This window comes from Salmo salar, chromosome ssa27, assembly GCF_905237065.1.
Source record: "Salmo salar chromosome ssa27, Ssal_v3.1, whole genome shotgun sequence".
Classification (NCBI taxonomy): Eukaryota; Metazoa; Chordata; class Actinopteri; order Salmoniformes; family Salmonidae; genus Salmo; species Salmo salar.
Genome location: NC_059468.1, coordinates 20,792,212 through 20,813,914, shown reverse-complemented (window position 1 = coordinate 20,813,914; position 21,703 = coordinate 20,792,212). Strand labels below are relative to the sequence as shown.

At 40.9% G+C, this 21,703-nt stretch overlaps 1 protein-coding gene across 4 annotated transcripts in view; it reads right to left on the bottom strand.

Moving 5' to 3' along the window:
• sept7 (Septin-7) overlaps window positions 1-17,338 on the bottom strand; it is a 58,198-nt gene extending 40,860 nt beyond the window's left edge. For 3 of the 4 annotated variants that reach the window (XM_045709173.1, XM_045709174.1, XM_014177843.2), the window contains exons 1-3: window positions 17,102-17,338; window positions 16,101-16,102; window positions 8,846-8,948 (exon numbers count right to left, since the gene is read on the bottom strand). In XM_045709173.1, coding sequence (XP_045565129.1) covers window positions 8,846-8,948; window positions 16,101-16,102; window positions 17,102-17,156 — 160 coding nt within the window. In that variant the 5' untranslated portion in view covers window positions 17,157-17,338. 4 annotated transcript variants of the gene reach the window in all.
• Window positions 17,339-21,703: the final 4,365 nt, after the last annotated feature.

Here is a 21,703-nt window from a genome sequence, read left to right as displayed (position 1 = left end):
CCAAGCAAAGTGAGAAGAATAAGAGCACCACATTGAAGCTGCCCAGCAGCACCCGTTGGGGTGGTGTTTTCATCATGTTTGACAGTCTCCTGGAGGGGAAGGAGTCACTCCAAGAAAATGGCCATATCACAGTCTGCCGATATGGACAGCCCCATTAAGAGGGTCCTCCTGGATTATTTATTTTGGGAGAGAGTGGTAAGCAGCCTGAAACTCCTGAAACCTAAACCTATGCACTGATTGAGGGAGACAATGTCATACTGTCTGATGTTCAGACTTTGCTTTCAGATGGAAGAGAAGAAATCCATACTGCCCTGCCCACTTCACTGTTGCTCCAAGCAGAGGAAACTGCAGTTCTGAAATGCATCAAAAAGTGTGAAGACTTCTGCCTGAAGCCCATACACGCCGCAGAGCACATGTTGGACGCCAAGTATGCTGGCAAGAGCATCCTGTCTGGTGCAGAGATCAACAAGGCCTATGCTTCATAGCTACCGTATCTCGCCACCTTGGCCTGGATGAGGGCAAGGTTCTTGGTGCACTTCCAAGCAAGGGCTTTGGGATGGAGCTGCAATATGGCAGTCGTGCCAACATATCTCCTCAGCCACCTGGCGGAAGGGACTTTGTGGATCTGAGGCTCTTTCCCCTGTTGCCTCCATCATCCTCCAAATCCCACCAACATCAGCCGCCTCAGAGAGCAACTGGTCCTTGTTTGGGAACACACACACACCAAAGCACGCAACAGGCTGACCAATACTAGGGTTGAAATATTGTTGGCTATCAGGGCAAATTTTTGGCATTTTGAGCCTGACAACGAGCCATCCTCAACAAGGTTGGAAAGTGACAGTGAAGATCATCCCATGTGAAGAGTCATCTCATTTAATTAAAAGGTCAATTCATAACTAAATAGTTTTTAAAAATGTATATTGGAAGGATTTAATCATAATAATGATAAGGTACAAGGTTTATGTTTCTGTCTCCATATGATATGGTAAATATAACCAATGTAAAAAAAAACATCAATTTAAATGGTATTAATATTAATTTGCATATTTTTCCGTTAATTCCCATATACAGTTGCAAGAAAAAGGATGTGAACCCTTTGGAATTACCTGGATTTCTGTATAAATTGGTCAAGAAATGTAATCTGATCTTGATCTAAGTCACAACAATAGACAAACACAGTGTGCTTAAACTAATAACACACAAACAATTGTATTTTTATTGTCTATATTGAATACATAATTTAAAAACATTCACAGTGTAGGTTGTAAAAAGTATGTGAACTCCTAGGCTAATGACTCCAAAAGCTAATTGGAGTCAGGAGTCGCCTACCCTGGAGTCCAATCAATGAGACGAGATTGGAGATGTTGGTTGGAGCTGCCCTGTAATATAAAAACACTCAATCTGATTTTGCTATTCACATGAAGCATTGCCTGATGTGAACCATGCCTCGAACGAAAGATGCAAGAATTGTTGACTTGCATAAAGCTGGAAAGGGTTACAAAAGTATCTCTAAAAGCCTTGATGTTCATCAGTCCACGGTAAGACAAATTGTCTATAATTGTCTATAATTGAGAGTTCAGCACTGTTGCTACTCTCCCTAGGAGTGGCCGTCCTGGAAAGTTGACTGCAAAAGCACAGCGCAGGAAGGCTCAATGAGGATACCCTAGGATAGGGGGCGCCACAGCGCATTTTGAAAAAAAATCGTTCCCATTTTCAACGGCCTACTAATCAAACTCAGAAGCTAGGGCATGCATATACTTATTATATATGGATAGAAAACACCCTAAAGTTTCTAAACCTGTTTGAATGGTGTCTGTGAGTATAACAGAACTCAAATGGCAGTCAAAACCCCGAGACCGATTGAAACAGGAAGTGGAATTCAGAATTGTGGACTCGACTTCTCATCTTTCCCTATAAATCACACCGTTAACCATGGTTCAGTGAGCACTTCCTATTGCTTCCACTAGATGTCGCCAGTCTTTTCACAGTGGTTTGAGCCTTATACAGTCGAAACTCAGTGAATGAGACTCATTGGAAATTGGTCACAGGGGATGGGCCATCACCATTATGACGCCGGCAGCCATGTCTACCCCCACCTTTGGAAATGGTTTGAAAGGCAATGAAATCATCCCCCTCGAATCTTATTGGCTCTCTTGGTGTTACAGGCCCTGAAGATTAATGTTTTACAACGTTTGACATGTTTGAACGAACCTACAGGCGGGAGAATCTCATTTTATCCGGAACTTCAGCCCTGCGCTTGGAGAGAGCCCTAGGACGCGCTACCAACAGCAGGCTAATGGAACGTGAAGTATGGACTTTTTCGACCGAAAATACATCTGTTGTGGACCTGGGATGCTTTCTGATGAAGACAACTAAAGGTAGGCGATTATTGACAATATTATACAAGATGAGATGTGACATGCGATTGTTCCAAGATGGCGCCGAGCTCTGTATATTAGCTCATTTTCTGAGTATCGCATCTCCTTTTATCGCAAAGTGTGATTACCCAGTAAAGTTAATTTAAAATCTGGTATGACAGGTGTTCTCAAGAGATATTAATCTATAAATGTTAGATTGACAATATAAATTTTAAAAATCGTTATCGGATAGTAATTTAGGGAATTGTAGCATTGTTTACCGGGACGCATTTGAGGGGAAATTATTTAGTCAACGTCAGACACCGATGTAAAATGCTGTTTTTATATATAAATATGACCTTTATTGAACAAAAGAATGCATGCATTGTATAACATGATGTCCTAGGTGTGTCATCTGATGAAGTTTGTAAAAGGTTAGTGCTGCATTTAGCTGTTTTTTGATTATTTGTGATGCAAGTGGTTGGTCGGAAAATGGCTGTTGCTGCTTTTTACGATGGACTCATCTAACATAATCTAATGATTTGCTTTTCCTGTAAAACCTTTTTGAAATTGGACGACGTGGGTTGATTCAGAAGAGGTGTATCTATAAAAAAAAAAATATATAATTTTTTTTAATTTTTTTATTATGATTTTTTTTTTAATGCTAATTGGCGATATGATTTTTCGCTGGATTTTGATCCCGCTGACGGGATGAGACGCTGAAGAGGTTTTAAGAAGAATCCTAGAGTGTCAGCTAAAGACTTAGAGAAATCTCTAGAACATGCTAACATCTCTGTTGATGAGTCTACGATACGTAAAACACTAAACAAGAATGATGTTCATGGGAGGACACCGCGGAAGAAGCAACTGCTGTCAAACAAAAAAAAACATTGCTGCATGTCTGCAGTTCACAAAAGAGCACCTGGATGTTCCACAGTGCTACTGGCAAAATATTCTGTGGACAGATGAAACTAAAGTTGAGTTGTTTGGAACACACACACAAAACACTGTGTCTGGAGAAAAATAGGCACAGCACACACAATTGTAAAGTACACACACACAACATCAAAACCTAATCCCAATTGTAAAGTATGGTGGAGGTAGCATCATGGTTTGGGCTGCTTTTGACGGAAAAATTAATTCCCATGTTTATCAAGACATTTTGCAGGAGAATGTTAGGCTCTCTGTCCACCAGTTGACGCTCAACAGAAGTTGGGTGATGCAACAGGACAACGACCCAAAACACAGAAGTAAATCAACAGAATGACTTCAAAAGAAGAAAATACACCTTCTGGGGTGGCCCAGTCAGAGTCCTGACCTCAACCCGATTGAGATGCTGTGACATGACCTCAAGAGTGGTTCACACCAGACATCCCAAGAATATTACTGAACTGAAACCATTTTGTAAAAAGGAATGGTCCAAAATTCCTCCTGACCGTTGTACAGGTCTGATCCACAACTATAGAAAACATTTGGTTGAGGTTATTGCTGCCAAAACAGGGTAAACCAGTTATTAAATCCAAGGGTTCACATACTTTTCCCACGCTGCACTGTGAATGTTTACACGGTGTGTTCGATAAAGACATAAAACTTATAATTGTTTGTGTGTTTGATTTAATCAGACTGTCAATGGTTGTGACCTAGATGAAGATCAGATTATGACCAATCTATGCAGAAATCCAGGTAATTCCAAAGGGTTCACAAACTTTTTCTTGCCACTGTATTCCCATTAATTCCCACTTTAAAGTGTCCACTCTGAATATTCCCCAAAATGTACAACCCTAGGGCAACTAAACATTTTTGTATCTGGTATTTTTTTTTAAATACTCAGGGTCACAGAATATTAAATTGAGCAATATACCACATTACTTCTGACTAGTAATACATGTATTGTTTTAGAAAAATTACTAAGCATGCTCAGTTTGTGTTTCTTTGTGTAGTTACGGAACACAAAAATATTTGGATTTTTTAAATACCTGCCACAGTGTATACACAAGTTTGTTTTACGCCCTGTCTACGACCATTCGTTGTGATTGGTCAACAGTGCTACTCCTTGGAGTGGGAACTACAGAGGGGATTCTTCAATGAAATGTTTGCCGTCATTCAACATTTTTTTCACTTGAGAAATTCTGCACGAAACATCTTAGTTACATTCAAAGTCGGAAGTTAACATACACTTAGGTTGGAGTCATTAAAACTTGTTTTTCAACCACTACACAAATTTCTTGTTAACAAACTATAGTTTTGGCAAGTCGGTTAGGACATCTACTTTGCATGACAAGTATTTATTTGTATTTTTTTTATAAACAATTGTTTATAGACAGATTATTTCACTGTATCACAATTCCAGTGGGTCAGACGTTTACATACACTAAGATGACTGTGCCTTTAAACAGCTTGGAAAATTCCAGAAAATGATGTCATGGCTTTACAAGTTTGACAGGCTAATTGACATCATGAGTCAATTGGAGGTGTACCTGTGGATGTATTTCAAGGCCTACCTTCAAACTCACTGCCTCTTTGCTTGACATCATGGGAAAATAAAAAGAAATCAGCCTAGACCTCAGAAAAAAATTTCTAGACCTCCACAAGTCTGGTTCATCCTTGGGAGCAATTTCCAAAACGCCTGAAGGTACCACGTTCACAAAAAATAGTATGCAAGTATAAACACCATGGGACCACACAGCCGTCATACAGCTCATGAAGAGACGAACGTACTTTGGTGCGAAAAGCGCAAATCAATCCCAGAACAACAGCAAAGGACCTTGTGAAGATGCTGGATGAAACAGGTACAAAAGTATCTATATCCACAGTAAAACGAGTCCTATATCGACATAACCTGAAAGGCTGCTCAGCATGTAAGAAGCCACTGCTCCAAAACCTCCATAAAAAATCCAGACTACGGTTTGCAACTGCACATGGGGACAAAGATGGTACTTTTTGGAGAAATGTCCTCTGGTCTGATGAAACAAAAATAGAACTGTTTGGCCATAATGACCATCGTTATGTTTGGAGGAAAAAGGGGGACGCTTGCAAGCCGAAGAACACCATCCCAAACGTGAAGCACAGGGGTGGCAGCATCATGTTGTGGGGGTGCTTTGCTGCAGGAGGGACTGGTGCACTTCACAAAATAGATGGCATCATGAGGGGGCAAAATTATGTGGATATATTGAAGCAACATCAAGACATCAGTCAGGAAGTTAAAGCTTGGTCGCAAAGGGGTCTTCCAAATGGACAATGCCCCAAGCATACTTCCAAAGTTGTGGCAAAATGGCTTAAGGACAACAAAGTCAAGGTATTGGAGTGGCCATCACAAAGCCCTGATATCAATCCTATAGAAGATTTGTGGGCAGAAGTGAAAAAGCGTGTGCGAGCAAGGAGGCCTACAAACCTGACACAGTTACACCAGCTCTGTCAGGAGGAATGGGCCAAAATTCACCCAACTTATTGTGGGAAGCTTGTGGAAGGCTACCCGAAACGTTTGACCAAAGTTAAACAATTTAAATGCAATGCTACCAAATACTAATTGAGTGTATGTGAACTTCTGACCCACTAGGAATGTGGTGAAAGAAATAAAATAAATCATTCTCTATATTATTATTCTGACATTTCACATTCTTAAAATAAAGTGGTGATCCTAACTGACCTAAGGGAATTTTTACTATGTATTTGGCTAAGGTATGTAAACTTCCGACTTCAACTGTATATGTAAAATTGCACAACTAAACCCTCTTCAAACATCAAAGTTGATTCCAGATTTATCTTAGATTAATTGGAACTATTTTGATTAAGTGTATACTGGCTATGCTATTAATAAGGTATCTCAAGAGGGACAAACAGTACTAAATGGTTCTCATTTTTCAAGTGAAGGTCTTTTAAAGAAGTATGTAAGGCACAGACGATTGTGTCGCCTAGCCGAGTTCTGCTATGAGAAAACTGAACCTAGTATGAAATAACCTTGGCACACTTCACAATGCAAACAGGGACATTATATAAGTTGCCTGGTACTTAATCTTACTGATCGGCGTTCCGTCAAAGGGACAGTTGTAATCATGCAGCACCTTGTGTCACGATCGCAGATTTTAGAGAAATAACAAATGTCGGTACATATAAGTGTCTTATATCGGCTGAAAGCTTAAATTCTTGTTAATATATCTACACTGTCCAATTTACAGTAGCTATTACTGCGAAAAAATGCCATGCTATTATTTGAGAGCTCCTAACAACAAAACACTTTTTTCACAGCGATCGTCTAACTTTGTCAAATAAGCACCAAATCGGGGTCAAACAAAGCTAGCAAGATAACCAATGAGCTGGGCTTTACGGGAGGATCCGGAAACCCTGTATCTGTCGCAAAATGTAGCTGCTAACCTTGTGCGACAGCATGCCTTTTCCTTTTGGACAAAAATTATAAGAATATTCAGAGTTATGAACTTATGAAAACTGGTTGTTTTGCAAATGTTGAACTTAAAATACGGCTACTAATACTGAAAAAGCTAAATCAAAGTCCAAGTATACAGATTTGGTGATATTCTTGCAGAAAAATTATATAATTTGTAAAATAGTATGTAATATGAATGCAAATGTCTCCTTCACGATTTGCCCAAATGTACCTGTGTGACTTCACACTAAATGTCAAGTAGTTCGCTCATACTTCAAGATATCCATCTGAAACTGCACATTCACTGCTGCCATCTTGTGCACACCATTGGAATTACAACCAGAGTGATGGCTAGAAGTGGGACCTTTGTTGCATTTCAAAGATGGTGGTTGAAAAGGGAAAAAAAACAGTTGGTTTTTACCAGATCTATTGAGTTATATTCTCCTACATTCAATTCACATTTCCACAAACTTCAAAGTGTTTCCTTTCAAATGGTACCAAGAATATGCATATCCTTTCTTCAGGGCCTGAGCTACAGGCAGTTAGATTTGGGTATGTCATTTTAGGCGAAAATGAAAGGGGGCTATCCCTAAGAAGTTTTAATTAAGAAAACACGCACACATTCACATTGACAGAGAAACACACCACACTATCAGATACTGCATCTCTCGAGAGCCCGCCCGCCACAGGGAGCAGCAGAGGGTTAACATGCACTATCAGATACTGTATCTCCTTCCTGCAGCATGACATCAGCTCAGCTTCACCAATACCAAGTTTATCATTTTAAAAGGCTAATTGATCATTAGAAAATATTTTTGCAATTATGTTAGCACAGGTAAAAAACTGTTGTGATAATTAAAGAAGCAATAAAAAAAACTGGCCTTCTTTAGACTAGTTGAGTATCTGGAGCATCTGGATTTGTGAATTCGATTACACGCTCAAAATGGCCAGAAACAAAGAACCTTCTTCTGAAACTCGTCAGTCTATTCTTGTTCTGAGAAATTAAGGCTATTCCATGCGAGAAATTGCCAAGAAACTGAAGATCTGGTACAAAGCTGTGTACTACTCCCTTCACAGAACAGCGCAAACTGGTTCCCTGAGTCGCCTCTTCACTGTTGACGTGGAGAGTGGTGTTTTGTGGGTACTATTTAATGAAGCTGCCAGTTGAGGACTTGTGAGGCGTCTGTTTCTCAAACTAGACACTCTAATGTACTTGTCCTCTTGCTCAGTTGTGCACCGAGGCCTCCCACTCCTCTTTCTATTCTGGTTAGAGCCAGTTTGCGCTGTACTCTGGGCAAGACTTATGGAACAGAGAGAACAGTGGAGTGGAGAATGGCAGGGATGTAATAGTGCCTGCATCCTGCGTCTCTCTCTTTCCCTCCATCCCGCTCTCCCTTCAGCTGTTCAGGCTCCAACTTTGGCTGCATGAATGGAATTACAGGAAACCTCCCACCCACAATCCAAAAGGCACACCACACACACACACACACACACCCCGCGCACACACACACCACGGAGGAAATAAACCCTGACTACCCTCCATTGCTGAAGCACATTTGTTTAAAATATGGTTTCTTTGAGTCCTGCTTTATATGCAAGGCAAGTTATCCTAACTCAACAGAAAGCATCGCTAATGCATTTTAACAGCCAACTGCCAGCACTGTAGCATGATACAGTTCCTGACTGAAATGTAATACTGCTGGACTGGACACATGAACGTCTATGGCAGACAGCCATATGTAGGCTATATTACATATCCACATACATTTCTTACACAGATGTGTCCACATCATTCAAACAGAGACTGCATCCCAAATGGCACCCTATTCCCCACATACTACACTAATATTGATCAGAGCGCTATGGACTCTGGTCAAAAGTAGTGCAATACATAGGGAATAGGGTGCTATTTGGGACGCAGTGGAGCCTCTAACAGCAATTTTCATGCAACTTCGCTGATTAATAAAGTAATTGGCAAACAGCTTTTTACACAGCAGTAAAACCTCCATCTGTTTTCCCAGATAAATAACAGGTCATTTTTTCTGTTCTGTGGGGTCTTATTTAGAAAAAAGGACATAAAATGAGCTGCAAATATATCTCTACTCACCCACGACCATGAGAGTGAACTCGAAGCCTCTCTTGACGGACTTTCTGTACACTTGGTTTGGGAGATTGGCAAAGCCCACATAACCTTCCAGGAGCTTCTCTTGCTGTAGACAAAAACCAAACATGAATGCTTTTCCCAACTGTCCGGGCAGGTAACAAGGCTAAAGTAAAGACTGGATATACTGTTGACTTCGCCACAGTAGCTGTGATATCACTGGCCTATAAAAAAAACGGTTTAAAGTTAATGAAAATTGACAGGTACAGGATATCAAAAAACAGCAACATGTTAGGGCTGAGCGATATGGACAAAATATCATATCACAGTATTTAAAACTATAATTACAGTGTGACTATTATGTTTTTTAATAATAAAAGTTGTACATTTGCTTTAGTAGTGGTGATCCTTCAGTGGCAACACATTTAGAACACCTACTCATTCAAGGGTTTTTCTTTATTTTTACTATTTTCTACATTGGAGAATACTAGCAAACACATAAACTATGAAATAACACATATGGAATTATGTAGTAACCAAAAATAAAGTGTTAAACAAATCAAAATATATTTTATATTTGAGATTCTTCAAATAGCCACCCTTTGCCTTGATGACAGCTTTGCGCACTCATGGCATTCTCTCAACCAGCTTCATGAGGTAGTCAGTCACCTGGAATCCATTTCAATTAACAGGTGTGCCTTGTTAAAAGTTAATTTGTGGAATTTCTTTCCTTCTTAATGCATTTGAGCCAATCAATTGTGTTGTGACAAGGTAGGGGTGGTATACAGAAGATAGCCCTATTTGGTAAAAGACCAAGTCCATATTATGGCAAGAACAGCTCAAATAAGCAAAGAAAAACGACAGTCCATCATTACTTTAATACATGAAGGTCAGTCAATCCGGAACATTTAAACAACTTTGAAAGTTTCTTCAAGTGCAGTCGCAAAAATCATCAAGCGCTATGATGAAACTGGCTCTCATGATGACTGCCACAGGAAAGGAAGACCCAGAGTTACCTCTGCTGCAGAGGATATGTTCATTAGAGTTACATACCTCAGAAATTGCAGCCCAAATAAATGCTTCACAGAGTTCAAGTAAAAGACACATCTAAACATAAACTGTTCAGAGGAGACGGCATGAATCAGGCCTTCATGGTCAACTTGCTGCAAAGAAACCACTGCTACAGGACACCAATAAGAGACTTGCTTGCGCCAAGAAACACGAGCAATGGACATTAGACCGGTGGAAATCTGTCCTTTGGTCTGGAATCCAAATTGGAGATTTTTGGTTCTAACCGCTGTGTCTTTGTAAGATGTGGGTGAACAGATGATCTCTACATGTGTATTTCCCACTGTGAAGCATGGAGGAAGTGGTGTGATAGTGCTTTGCTGGTGAAACGGTCTGTGATTCATTTAGAATTCAAGGCACACTTAACCAGCATGGCTACCACAGCATTCTGTAGCGATACACCATCCCATTTGGTTTGGACTTAGTGGGACTATCATTTGTTTTTCAACAGGACAATGACCCAACACACCTACAGGATGTGTAAGGGCTATTTGACCAAGGAGGAGAGTGATGGAGTGCTGCATCAGATGACCTGGCCTCCACAATCACCCGACTTCAACCAAATTGAGATGGTTTGGGTTGAGTCGGACTGCAGAGTGAAGGAAAAGCTGCCAACAAGTGCTCAGTTTATGTGGGAAGTCCTTCAAGACTGTGGGAAAGGCATTCCAGCAGCAAAGCTGGCAAAGGGTGGCTATTTGAAGAATCTCAAATATACTTTGATTTGTAGCACTTTTGGTTACTACAAGATTCCATGTGTTATTTCATAGTTTTGATGTCTTCACTATTATTCTACAATGTAGAAAATAGTACAAATAAAAACCCTTAAATGAGTAGGTGTTCTAAAACTTTTGACCGGTAGTGTACATTCTAACTGATTTCAATGGGTCCTTCTCCATTCTGATTGTTTTATGCTGTTCCATTCAACCAAAAATAATGTTTAGCATTTATCCATTTCCTGCACTCATTTGAGATCATTTCCACACTGCCAGGTAGGGATGCACGTTACGGGCAAACAATCTAGGCCTTATTTTTAACCAAATGTGGCAATTGCGATTTGACTTGCAATTTAGAGCAAAACACTTGGGTGAACTGTTGGAATAATGGAAATAGAATGATTATTCTAATTCTATAGTTAAAATATAATAGTGGCCACTTGAATGCAGTGTTGTTTAACATGACAATGAATGAAAATGCCTGGGGGAAGTTATTGTGACAGGGTAGGAAACAAAGTGTTAAGTGTTTCCTAGGGGATCTGTAATCTTTGACTACATTGAATGTTCTCTCTTAGCTACTTCATCTAGCTAGCTAACATACTCATGCTTTGCGTATTCCTCTTTGATTTAGAAGATACTGTTGCACAAACATGCTGATTTAGGTCTACACAATCACTGGTATTACCAGGCTGTATAGCTAGTTACGTTTGCTATGACTCAGTACATTTATTAGCTAGCTAGCCAGCTAACTAGCGATTAGCAGCTAACAAGATTTAGGCCCAACTTGCTAAGACAAACTAGCTGTTTGCAGATGCAAGAAACAAACTAATAGTGTAATTATAGAACGCTAGTGGATTTATATTAAGTAAAGTCAAAACAGCATCGTTGTGATCAACATTGTTGTATTGACCATGCAGATTGAACGTAAGTGTATCGTGGTTGACGAACAACAAATGCTCTCCTGGAGGGGCAGGGCTAGGTCTGTGTGGAAAGCAGCATGTAGAGAGAGGCAGAGAGAGATGAAAAAAGCTTTGACTATGTACAGACTCAGTGAGCATAGCCTTGCTATTGAGAAAGGCCGCAGTAGGCAGACCTGGCTCTCAAGAGAAGACAGGCAATGTGCACAGTGTCCACAAAATGAGGTGGAAACTGAGCTGCACTTCCTAACCTCCTGTCAAATGTATGACCATATTAGAGACACATATTTCCCTCAGATTACACAGATCCACAAAGAATTCGAAAACAAACACGATTTTGATAAACTCCCATATCTACTGGGTGAAATACCACAGTGTGCCATCACAGCAGCAAGATTTGTGACCTGTTGCCACAAGAAAACGTCAACCAGTGAAGAACAAACACCATTGTAAATACAACCCATATTTATGCTTATTTATTTTCCCTTTTGTACTTTAACCATTTGTACATCGTTACAACACTGTATATAGACATAATATGACATTTGTAATGTCTTTATTATTTTGGAACTTCTGTGAGTGGAATGTTTACTGTTCATTCTTATTGTTTATTTCACTTTTGTATATTATCTACCTCACTTGCTTTGGCAACATTAACATATGTTTCCCATACCAATAAAGCCCCTTGAATTGAATTGAGATGACTCAAGTAGCAGAGTAACCTATAAAAATGGATGTTACACACGGCGTATCACATTTAACAAACCAAACATTCAAATACCGTTATAGAAGGTAAATTAAAAACCCAAACCTGTCTGTGCATCAATACCGGTATTTAGTAAAATACGGTATACCGCCCAGCCCTACAACATGGACTCAATCATTCATCAGATAATTGATTGAATTCATTTATCCAATCTAACGTTCTCATCTCCTATCATCAAATAAGTAAATATTATAGCCTAAAGGTACAGTGGAGTGACGCTAGGTCATCAGTCTCAATAATACTTACAGCTTAGTTGGAGAGTGCAGGTGAGGATGGTTGATAGTGAGGTGGTGGTGGAAGAGAGGAGATGCAGAATGATTCACAGTCCACGGTAAACAGGAGGAGCACCACACCATAAAGGAAACAAATGAGAAATACAGTAAATCAGTTAACACAGACAAATGAGTCCACCATTCATCATGTGTCAGAATAACACATTCATGCCTGCCTGCAGATAAAAGCCCAGAAGGACTAACTCACTTTGAGGCAGAGAGAGATGAAAAAAGCTTTGACTATGTACAGACTCAGCTTTGACTATGTACAGACTCAGCAAGTGCAATCATGACCAAGAAATATGCCTACTCATTTAGTAGTCAGAAAGGCATAGCTTCTGAGGTACAGGTTAACTTAGTTGTTTAACTTCTAGCCGTTACAGTGTACTGATAGGTCTTGCTATTATATTTGTCCTATAGCACTCAATCAGATAAGATGATTGGTGTTAGTGGTGTGCATACTTTGTTTGCTTGGTTAATGCTAGTTCCTGCATCTTTCACCAAAAATTCAATTTGATCCGCCGCAGGTATGAAAAAGTATTTTCTCACTCAGTTTCTTCATTCTATTTGAAGGGATTTTACGTGTTTTATAGGGCTAGGTTATTTGTCGTCCGACTCATGCATAAACGTCTCAGATATCCTTTTGTGTGTGTGTATGTATATAGCTCTCTGAGGGTGTAGAACACAGAGATGGATCAAGATTTACGAGCAGTCTAGTCTGGAACAGGGTTGTCACCTCAGCTTCTTTTACAGCTCTCTGGCTGCCAGTAAAGTGACGTGAGAGCTCATCCAAAATGAGTCTTTCCCTAAATAGGATAGCAGCCATTACTGAAGAGGAGTGTGGAGTCAGCAGCCAAACAATGTTCTCAGTTAAGACAAGAAAAATCATGTACTTGCCAACTGTAATGACAAACAAGTTAGGCTAAAGCAATAAGACAGAAAATGATACTTATTATTCAGCAAATCAACCTACCTAGCATTCAAATAGCCTAATCCTCACTCCTACAACTCACTTGAGCTTGAGGAGTTACAACTAACTCAAACTTCCTACAGTATTTTAGATCTGTATAGGAGAGCTGTCATTGGTTAATCCAGGAGTTTAGAGGTGTCGATACATCATTTCAGAGACTGATGTGAAAATGAAATCACATTGGCTACCAGCCCATAGTCGTGTAATCTCATTGGCTGACAGCCCAGCGGGCCTCTTCCCACGGCCTTCAGTGTTGGAGAGACTGAAGAACAGCAGATAATCCTGAGTCAGTAGCTAGACTCAGTCCTCACACTGACAAACAGCAGATAATCCTGAGTCAGTAGCTAGATTCAGTCCTCACACTGACAAACAGCAGATAATCCTGAGTCAGTAGCTAGACTCAGTCCTCACACTGACAAACAGCAGATAATCCTGAGTCAGTAGCTAGATTCAGTCCTCACACTGACAAACAGCAGATAATCCTGAGTCAGTAGCTAGATTCAGTCCTCACACTGACAAACAGCAGATAATCCTGAGTCAGTAGCTAGATTCAGTCCTCACACTGACAAACAGCAGATAATCCTGAGTCAGTGGCTAGATTCAGTCCTCACACTGACAAACAGCAGATTCCTATAATGTCGCCTCCCAAAAATCCTAGTGTAAAGCCACCAACAGGGTGGCAAGAATTTAAGCATTCACTCAGGCTATCCCAGACCCCGACAGTTGGGCCACAAATAGTGATTATTAAGCGGAGGATACATTTTTGGCGGTAAAGCACAAATCATAGCAGGAGGCTGTTCCTTCCAGCAGCTTCAGACAGTTTTTCAGCTCATTGGCTATTAACGAACCACTTCCACAGAGGATCTGCCCCACATGCCTTCACTCAAGCTCATCGTCTTTGAGGGTTTCAATGTTCAAATGCCAGGTGTGTGTGTGTGTGTGTGTGTGTGTGTGTGTGTGTGGTGGGAGTGTAGAAGTAGACAGATGTAGCATGCATCACCGCCCAAGCCACTTCCTCCTGATGTTATGTGTCTGTCAGTCTGCTCTGGAGCAGAAGCATCTGTCACGTACACAGTACGACTGTCAGTGGTGCCTGTCGCTGATCAGACACTTCATGGCAACCACAGCACATAGCTGAGACAGCAGCATCATGATCATAATGCTGATCTCTTAGCTAGCTCCCACTGAGGAGAGAAACGTTTGATGTGCACTTCAGAGCCTTCCCTACTTTTCCACTAGTCCAAGGGTAAGGTCATAAAAGTTAACATCAGTTTATGAAAAAAGAAAAAGTGAAACATATGCTACATCTACTGCAACTTCCTGACTCATCGCAGGCATAAGCGGCTTGTTGAAATTGACTTAAGTCAGTCAGGTATTTTTCAAGGCAACACCCATGACATATTTCTAATACCATTGTCAAGGTTGGAGAGAGGGCATCCACCCAGCGTGGTGGACATCTGTGTCTTGGATGTTCACCTCAACCTTTACACAGTGGCTCTAACAAAGGCCACTACATACCTCCAGGAAAGCAGCTTTGCTTCCTCCTTTAGGCCCTACCACCACTTTGCCAATGCACCGATACAGTAGGTGTCCACTCTCATTGCTACATGCTCCCTTCAAGCAGACTAGATGTGTTATTCTTCTTTGCTGGTGTTGGGTAAACTGCCGGAAAAGAAGTGGTGGGATGGAGGCTAGTCTGCCTCAGAGAGTCTGAGGTTAGAAAGAGGAGTGTTCAGCTAACCCCAGAGCAAGGCCTAGCACAGTACACTGATGTCGTCTTGCAAATACTAGAGGAGGATACACGGTAGAGAATGTTGTTCTACTTCGGAAAGTCTGACCCCTCCCACGACCTTTCTTCATTTTCCCAGATCGTTCTTCACCAGATTTATAGTTTTGCAAACCTCTCCATCAGTCTGTGTCTGCTACACATGCTTTAGTGTCATAATCACAGTCAATTTTTATTTCTATACTGTAATTTAGGAATAATATTAAGTCTGTATGAGTAAAACAGTCCTGAGAGTGAGGTAAATAGCAATCGGTGGTCTACATGGAAAGCTGATCGACTCTCCCTTCACTACATACCCAGTTCATCTGAGGCCAAATTCCAATTCTCTCCCCATAAGTGTCTACTGTATTTCACACACCAATCCAATGCTTTTAAATCATTGAAGGGGAGTGAACAAAAACTACACCAAGATGGTGAATAATCCAAAATGGGACTTTTATGGGCACCTAAACAAACTCTGCCCAGGCTATGGGCTGTCTTAGTCAGCTGTGTCATCACAGACATCCTGGCATTCCCATGCCGCACCATCTGACACACAAAAAGTTACTAACAATAATGGAGAGACAGCAATTGTTCAATAACAATTGAGAGAGAAGGTGGAAACAGTTTATTTACTCAAGCTAAAGTAATAACATTGCATGCATTCCATAGGGACAAGAGAAAACATTCACATGGTCTGTCGTAGGTAGACTGTTGGGTTTGAATGGCTAGGGTGAGGATCTATGCCGGTCTCTATACTCACAGCAAACCATTTCATGACAGATTCTACAGCTACAGGTCACATGGAGGAATAAATGACAGGCAGAGTCACTCAGTAAGAGCATCCCCATGCAATTACCACATTATTACCACAGTATTAATCCAGTCATGTGAACCAATACAGGACTTCGTTTTAAGAAGGAGATATTGCAGTCCTCCTACTCCACTCCAAGTAAAACATAGTTGATGCTGATAGATGACAGTTTTTGATTGACATTTTGACAGACAAACGAATGATGACGTAGCTTGCTAGGTGTTTTTGAGGAAGTTTTGGTTCATAACAACTTTGCTCCAGGTTTCCCCCGCATTGACTTTACCATTGATTCAATCCATTTTAATTAACTAATTATTAGTTATATGACCAACACTGCGAGTTTCTGACATCTGAAACTAAGCAAACTACGTCGACTTTTTGGAATAGCAGCCATTCACAGTTTAGCAAGCGACGTCAACTATTCCATTATAACCTACCTAGCTAGTAGTAAAGGTTTTTATAAACGTAATTGTTCTCTGTGCTAGTAGTTAACTAGGTAACTTTAGTTTTGTTAGCTAGCTAGAAACGTAACTATTTATGATGCGCTTTTATTGGGGTGCCAACTTATCACAACCACCACAACTGGCATCTGAAGAAGAAACTATACTCAGTTGACATTCTTCACACAGCATATTATTTGGCCAGTAATTAACTACTCTGACTGCATCTCAACATGTTTACAATAGGTAGCTAATGTTAGTTATCGTTTGCTGGTACTGTACTAGCCGACTGTGTGCCAGGTAACAAAGCCACTCACAGTCGAAAAAAAACTAAGGAAATGCCAAAGTAACGTTACTCGCGGTCATTCTCGAGCGGTGTGTAAATTTATTAGAATGAGCCAACTAGCTATCGTTTTTCTAGCTGGGTAACTAGTTAACTAATTCTAACAAAGTTCTTTAGTAACAACTCCGAGGACGCAAATAAACGATAGCAAAAGTTCCCGAATGAATTAAAACAGACAGAGTAAGAGAACTCACCCATAATATTGCCGTTCCGATGCACCTCACTAACAGATCTTGCACCGTTCGACATTCCCTTTCAAGTACTCACGGGACACCACAAAACTGTAAAGGTCGTACCCAACTTATTTCGCGTAATGTCAAAAATGTCCACTGTCTGCTGCATGTGGTGGAGACATAGAAATAGATAGAGGACTCTAGTCCCCAAAAGACTTCGTCTTCGCTGAGGTTTTATGGAGAACTACACGCAAGTGTTTTGTCGCCGCCAACTGGACAAGGGTGAAAATAAATCACAAAATGTAACAAAATTCCATACAGGGAAGGGAAAAAATAACATTAATCCACACAAACTACAAAATAAAATATTAAAATATATTCCCACTCAAATCAAATGTTATTGGTTGCATACACATAGCTTTCAGATTTTATTGCTTGTGTTCCTAGCTCCAACAGTGCAGTAATATCTAACAATATACAACAATAGGTACAAATCTAAAAGGACCAGTAATAAGTCCGAAGTGTGTGTATATATATATATACACACACTACAGTTCAAAAGTTTGGGGTCACTTAGAAATGTCCTTGTTTTTGAAAGAAAATCAATTTTTTTGTCCATTAAAAAACATCAAATTGATCATAAATACAGAGGGCCAGCTGCCAGTTGAGGACTTGTGAGGCGTCTGTTTCTAAAACTAGACACTCTAATGTACTTGTCCTCTTGCTCAGTTGTGCACCGGGGCCTCCCACTCCTCTTGCTATTCGGGTTAGTTAAAAATGCATGAAATTAAATGTATGCATTCACTACTGTAAGTCGCTCTGGATAAGAGCATCTGCTAAATGACTAAAATGTAATGTAAATGGCCTCAATGACCATAGTTATGTTTTGAGGAATAAGGGAGAGGCTTGCAAGCCGAAGAACACCATCCCAACCATGAAGCACGGGGGTGGCAGTATCATGTTGTGGGAGTGCTTTGCTGCAGGAGGGACTGGTGCACTTCACAAAATAGATGGCATCATGAGGACGGAAAATTATGTGGATATATTGAAGCAACATCTCAAGACATCAGTCAGGAAGTTAAAGTTTGGTCACAAATGGGTCTTCCAAATGGACAATGACCCTAATCATACTTCTAAAGTTGTGGCAAAATGGCTTAAGGACAACAAAGTCAAGGTATTGGAGTGGCCATCACAAAGCCCTGACCGCACTCCTATAGAAATTTGTGGGAAGAACTGAAAAAGCGTGTGCGAGCAAGGAGGCCTACAAACCTGACTCAGTTACACCAGCTCTGTCAGGAGGAATGGACCAAAATTCACCTAACTTATTGTGGGAAGCTTGTGGAAGACTACCTGAAATGTTTGACCCAAGTTAAACAATTTAAAGGCAATGCTACTAAACACGAATTGAGTGTATGTAAACTTCTGACCCACTGGGAATGTGATGAAAGAAATAAAAGCTGAAATAAAATCATTCTCTACTATTATTTTGACATTTCACATTCTTAAAATAAAGGGGTGATCCTAACTGACCCAAGGCAGGGAATTTTTACTAGGATGAAATGTCAGGAATTGTGAAACTGAGTTTAAATGTATTTGGCCAAGGTGTATGTAAACTTCAAATGTATGTACAGCAATAGTAACCGGGTGGTTGCCGGCTAGTGACAGTGACTAAGTTCAGAGCAGTGTGCTGGGTGGAGGCCAGCAAGTGATGGCTATTTAACAGTCTGATGACCTTGAGATAGAAGCTGTTTCAGTCTCTCGGTCCCAGCTTTGAGGCACTTGTACTGACCTCGCCTTCTGGATGATAGCGGGGTGAACAGGTCGTGGCTAGGTTGGCTGAGGACCTTGATGATCTTCTTGTCCTTCCTTTGACACAGGGGGCTGTAGATGTCCTGGAGGGCAGGCAGTGTGCCCCCGGTGATGCATTGGGCAGAATGCACCACCCTCTGGAAAGCCCTGTGGTTGCGAATGGTGCAGTTGCCATACCAGGTAGTGATACAGCCCGACAGGATGCTCTCAATGGTGCATCTGTAAAAGTTTGTGAGGGTCTTAGGTGCCAAGCCAAATGTCTTCAGCCTCCTGAGGTAGAAGAGGCTCTGTTGCACGTTCTTCACCACGCTGTCTGCATGGGTGGACCATTTCAGTTTGTCAGAGATGTGTACGCCAAGGAACTTGAAGCTTTTCACCTTCTCCACTGCAGCCCTGTCGATGTGGATGGGGGTATACTCCCTCTGCTGTCTCCTGAAGTCTACGATCAGCTCCTTCATTTTGTTGGCATTGAGGGAGAGGTTATTTTCCTGGCACCCCTTTGCCAGGGCTCTCACCTCCTCCCTGTTGGTTGTCTCGTCATTGTTGGTAATGAGGCCTACCACTGTTGTGTCGTCTGCAAACTTGATGATGGAGTTGGAGGCGTGCGTGGCCACGCCGTCATGGGTGAACGGGGAGTACAGGAGGGGGCTGAGCACGCACCCTTGTGAGGACCCTGTGCTGAGGATCAGCGTAGTGGAAGTGTTGTTGCCTACCTTCACCACCACTCCTTCAGCGATTTGAAAACTAAAGTACCGTGCTAATACATGTAAAGTAGCTCATCAGATATAAAATATTTGAATCCCAGAAAGAGTTCAGCTGCATAAACAAGGGTGTCGACTTCTTTTCAGCTTGTGCACTGCTGTTTACCACCATTGTTATAAATGACACAAAGTCCACTTTCTTCACATGAAGAATTTCTGGGTACTACTGGTAATACTCAGACTGCGGTGTAGGCCTACCGGTATTCACTACCACCGGTCCTTCAGAGATACTTTCTACCCTTTTGACAGCCTCCGCATAGCAGACTCTCTCAACTGCCCTAATTTTGGTAACCTCAGTCTCTTTCACCTTAATCGGGCATTCAAAGGATTTCGGTTCAGGTTCTCCACCACAGTTACAGCACTTTGCTCCTTGGCCACTCTTTTCTACTAAACATTCGACATCTCCTTCACAGTGATCTTTCCCACATGTCCCACATCTCGACTTCTCCCGTCCAAACACTTTACAGCAAGAACATTGTAAAGGCGGGTATACGAAAGCTCTGACAGGATAGTACACATATCCCATCTGCACTGCCCAAAAGCCTGGGCAGCGACATTGAGAACTTTCAGAGACAGATAAGGAAGCGAGACATCTCACTCGCTCATTTTTTCTGGTTCATATACAGTCAATGAACTAAGCGGACCAGACCCAGTTGCTAATGCGTTGGTGCCTATGGGAGAGCCAATCCGTAAGCAGACTGGAACTCTGACCATTTTTTTAAATGATTAACGGCCCGAGTGGGACATTAAAAAATATATATATTTGACCTTTATTTAACTATGCAAGTCAGTTAAGAACAAATTCTTATTTTCAATGACGGCCTAGGAACAATGGGTTAACTGCCTTGTTCAGGGGCAGAACAACAGATGTTTACCTCATCAGCTCAGGGATTTGTTCTTGCAACCTTTCGGTCACTAGTCCAGTACTCTAACCACTAGGCTACCTGCTGCCCCAGCTACCATCTTTGCTTTCACCATTTTGAAGTAGTTATTGGGTGGGACCAGAGGTGTAGTGATGCCTGGAGAAGTGGGTATACTCTAATTTTGCAAAACATTTCCCCAACGACCCTCCCAAAAAAGGAAAGGCTCCCTGTGTGAAAAAATCTATTAGAAACAGTGACATACACTCTGAATGATGAATCCCATATTGGTCTTTCACAGTCAGGCCACCCCAAGCTGTACTGTGCAAGTATGCTAATAGTAGGCCTACTGTTGATAAATAAGATAAATGAGGCTGTCAACTAAGTCCAAAATTCACAGGTTTCAGATTTGCAAAAAAAAGGGGTTCACACTTTTTTAATAGAGTAATGTAATACAAGACGTTCTAAATCCATAACAATGCTTTTTAACCACATCAGGAGACCACTTTTGAGGTCTGGAAAAAATCTCTTTAGATTTTGAGTGTAGCTACCCTTTAATTCATGTGCACAGTGACCTAGCACTGATGTTTGGTTAGCAGTGTTTCTGTAGCACATGAGACAGAGTTGACAGGATTGATGCCAATAATTATTATAATTCTGCCAGGTAGATATAGGCTACTTTGTAGCTAGTTAACATTTAATTGAGAAGGTTTTTGGGAAAGCCTTTCCATCTAGAAGATGTTTAGGCCTATCATTACCCTCGCTATCTTTTTCCTTTTCCTTAATTGTTTAAAACCAGGACGTTTTACTTCATACAGATGTAGGATCTTAATTTGATCAACCTTTTGCTGATGAGATTTTTCCTGCACAACAGGAAATGCAAACTTGTAGTGTTTAAAAAGCCTTCTAAAGTTTGTAATTTATACTTTAAAAGGTCAGACTTTATTTGCCCTAGCAAAAACTGTATGAACCCCTACAAAAAATATCTATAAATTATAATCCACATAATAATTCAAATTTCCTGTTGCTGCAGGATTATTTTCCTGCGGGAGCAAACTGTCTCAAATTAAGATCCTACATCTGTATTATGAGGCATGTCTTACTTTGGTTCAAAGTAGCCTGTAGCCAAAATCCCACTATAGAAACATGGAGACAATTAGTTGTTGCATCTTTAGATTTCCTCTCTTTCTTAA